Source organism: Schistosoma mansoni, chromosome 2, assembly GCF_000237925.1.
Source record: "Schistosoma mansoni strain Puerto Rico chromosome 2, complete genome".
NCBI classification, from domain to species: domain Eukaryota; kingdom Metazoa; phylum Platyhelminthes; class Trematoda; order Strigeidida; family Schistosomatidae; genus Schistosoma; species Schistosoma mansoni.
In genome coordinates, this window is record NC_031496.1 from 26,266,159 (window position 1) to 26,270,210 (window position 4,052).

The 4,052-nt window shown below is 44.3% G+C and overlaps 1 protein-coding gene across 2 annotated transcripts in view; it reads right to left on the reverse strand.

The window, feature by feature from the left end:
* Smp_004810.1 (putative protein phosphatase type 1) overlaps positions 1–4,052 on the reverse strand; it is a gene marked incomplete at both ends in the record, with an annotated part of 10,678 nt that extends 6,626 nt beyond the window's left edge. For both annotated transcript variants that reach the window (XM_018796223.1, XM_018796225.1), the window contains one exon: positions 3,998–4,052. In XM_018796223.1, coding sequence (XP_018650458.1) covers positions 3,998–4,052 — 55 coding nt within the window. The remainder of the gene's footprint in view (positions 1–3,997) is intronic.

Genomic DNA, 4,052 nt, shown 5'->3' on the forward strand with positions numbered 1-4,052 from the left:
CGACCACCTCGTCAGGGTACTAGCGACGATCGGGAATCGAGCTATACTGGCTGGAACAATCGTTCCTCAAGGTCCTACCATGCCAGGCAGGTCGTTTGAAGAGCGGTGAGACTAAAAGCAGCAAACCCAAGGTCCGAAGGCGAAGTCGTATTGCTGACTGTACAGAGGTGTGACAGCAGTAAGGTGTTTCCTTCAGACAACCAGCATAACAGCGATGCTGCCTTCCCATAAGGAGGGGTGGAGTTAGAAAAGGTCGACCCTAAAATGCACACCTCGCCTTATCCCACGGATTTCCGTCTCCGGCGGTAAAGTCCTTTGAAGAACGGAGCTAACACGTCAAAAGTCCCCCACAAAAAGGCCGTGCGTGACCGTCCTCAAGCAGTTGTCCCTTGGGCACTGCGGTCACGCTCCCAGGTCGTTAAGACCAACACTAATCCAACTTCTTTTTCAGGTACCCCTAGAAGAACCCTTCCACAGTGTGGGCAACTGGGAAGTGATATTAGCCTTCATACCCGTAACTACACACGAGACCAAGTTGGCCACTTTCGAATCCTTCCTACACCTAATAACTCAGGGTTCTACTTAATGATAGGCAAGCTAAGAATATATTACAGGAACAACTGGAAAAACAGTTAGACAGACATGTAAGTTATGCCCACCCCGAAGCAGCGTGGAATGACATCCGAAAAGCTGTGGAAACAGCAGTGATATCCGCTAGTAAGGTAAGCTATAAGGTCAGGGAGAAACAATGGATCTCGGCAGCATCTACCGCACTGATAGATGCTCGAAAACTCATCCCACCTGGCAGTGGCTGTAGGCAACACCAGGCAACTATTCAGACTAATAAAAGAAACCGGAATTAAGAAGTCAAGTGTAAGTGAGATAATCTCGGAAAAAGACGGAACCCTTATCTGCTCTCAACCCAAACGTTTAGAACGATGGGCGGGACACTTTAAGGAGCAGTTTAGCTGGCCCTCAGTTACTGCACAACTACCCATTATTCCCAGAAAACCTGAATGGAACACTGAAGTAGGTCCCCCGACCCTACTTGAAGTTCAAAAGGCTATAACTAATCTGAAACGAGGAAGAGCAGTTGGTCCAGATGGATTGGCTCCAGAGGTCTTTAAATATGGTGGTTCAATTTTAGCGACTAGGTCGACTAATATTCTGACTAAAATCTGGGAGCTGGACGTAATCCCATCTGACTGATCACAATCTCTGATTATCCCAATATATAAGAAGGGGCCAAAATCATCCTGTGATAACCATAGAGGGATTAGTCTGACTAACATAGCATCTAAAATACTAGCATCAATAATTGGGATGCGTTTCTTCCCATCCAAATGTAAATTGTTACTCCAGGACTGGCCTGCGTCAACACCTGAACTTAGGATAGGGAGTGAAGTAGTCGAACGCCTGGACAACTTCACTTATCTTGGAAGTCTGATCAGCCCTAATGGGTTGGTATCTGACGAAATCTCAGCACGGATTCAAAAAGCTCGTTTGGCTTTTGCCAACTTACGTCACCTATGGCGAAGACGAGATATCCATCTATCAATTAAGGGACGAGTATACTGCGCAGCAGTTCGCTCTGTTCTACTTTACGGCTGTGAAACATGGCCATTAAGAGTAGAAGATACTCGTAGGTTACTAGTATTTGACCACAAATGCCTTAGAAATATTGCCCGCATCTGCTGGGATAACCGGGTAAGTAATAGTGAGGTTAGACACAGGGTATTAGGAAATGATGGTAAATCAGTTGATGAGGTGATGAATCTTCATCGACTGAGATGGTTGGGCCACGTGTTACGTATGCCTGAACACCGATTACCACGACGCGCTATGCTGACTAGTGTAGGGGATGGTTGGAAGAGTTAGGGGCGGCCAAACGAAAACATGGCATCAGTGCTTGAAGTCACTAACTTCTAGTCTGGTAGATGCAGATTACTTGGTTGGGGTTCGCGTGACTATCGTAACCAATGGTTGGAGACTCTGTGTGACATGGCTCAGAATCGATCACAATGGTGTAGGTGTATACACTCTTTATCTTCCCTTAAACCTTGAGATTAAAATTGCCTCATAACGTTCTTCCTTCCTATACTATATCCTTATATACAACCTTTCTTTATATACCAGCACCACTAAATTAATTACTTCTATGAATCCGGTGTTGATCTTGTTGTGTTAATGAGGTATGGGAACTTGGACCTATGCATATGTATGCCTGGTCCCACGTTGTAGCTGACTGACTGACTGATGCCGAGAAATGGAGACGGACATGAGAATAATGAACAATTGGATGGAACTAGAAAGGAAGGCTAAAGACAGAGTAGGTTGCAGAATGTTGGTCAGCGGCCTATGCTCCACTGGGAGTAAGAGATGTGAGTAACTCGAGGTCGAAAAATCCTACTCCATGTAACAGATCCACACCATCAATACTTACATCCATCAAAGCTGCTTCCAGAACGTCATCCAAATGCCCTGATGCGGTCGAGGGTGGGGAGAATGAGCTCTCCCTCCCGAAATGCTCACATGTCCACACGTATATGGCATCTGCCAGGGAAGTCCTACTCACTGCCTTCTCACACCAGGGGTGTTGTTTACGAAATTGAGAGGACGAAAAGCGAATGTCCGGCACTTTAACCAGGTTGGCGGACACGGAGAGTCCACCTAGGGGAGTTGAAAACCATCATTCCAAACCAATGGTGCACATGGGCTCCAGTACCCCGAAGGAACAAATGGAGTACGAACCTATTGGTCACCGGTTACCATGGGACTGCACCTCCTTACCTTGTTCCACTGCCTTGTGGATCAAACCTTTAGGTCAAAGGCTAGGGTGTGGCTCCCTAAAAAATCACCCGCTACGGTTTGAGCACCTAGACAGTATTCCCAGCCTTCACATAAGTCAAATCATAACTACTGGAAAAATTATTTTTGCAGGTGAAATAACAAATAAATGGATATTTGTAGTCGATTTTTATGCTTGGCGAGCATATCTATCAGCAGCAGAGCGACTTAAAACCTACTCGTATCGCACGCTCGCATCCCACCTGAACATTTAGACTTCTGTTGACGATGTATGGAGCTATTTTTAAAATGTTCTTTAAGTATGCATAGTACATTCAGGAGGATAATTAGAACTATGTAAAGTCAAATGCCAACTTGACCCCATTCTCCAAATTAAGTCAGACGTATTTTGAACGGCTGATTCGGGTGAAAAACTTGGGCTAATACGTAATTTGTGCCATGTTTTGTCTTTTACTTTATTGCACAGTATATGACCTGTTAATTGAGAGCCAACTAATATGATTCGCACACAGTTGTAATGGGACTGACTAGGTAGTGTATACAGTTGACTTGAAACTGATGGGTTAGTGAAGTGAATTTCATTCAACTTACCTGGGATGAGAGTTAGAAAGCATTAATGCTTAATTGTGTACCCACATGTACATTTCAGCCTTATTTGATAGCTCCTCAAAAACCCAATTGAAGGCAGGCACAGAAAAGCAAGGAAACTCGAGCGATTCAACAAACATAAGGTCCCCTAGTAAAGTTTAGGGGATGTATTAACTAATAAAAAGGCATCACTTGAAAAGCCAAAGTATCTATAGGACTGCTGTGGTGCTAAGATTCAAGGGAGAGTAGAGACACGCGCATTCCAACACCATGAACACCAGAAAACTGTGTGAATAAAGAAGTGCTGCGTAACAGATACATCGGTCATTAGATGTCGAATCAGAACACTTCGCAACAAATGTGTCGCAGGCGCGAATATCACATATAAAAAATCCAGCGGAAGAGAATAAGTCGTCGCAAAAAAGTTCTTTTTATTGGACACCAAAAGGCCTTACTGAACTATAAGTCTGAAGAGGTAGGAAAATGATAGGTGAGGACAAATGAAAGGCTACATATAGTCATACATTACGTTTTGTAGGACATAAAGAACTAGGCAATGGTGGTGCGAATTCAACATAACACTCGCGTTGTGAGTACTTACCCTCTAGCAGTCTACCAATGACACTATCAATATTCACCTTATCATCCCCTGCCAT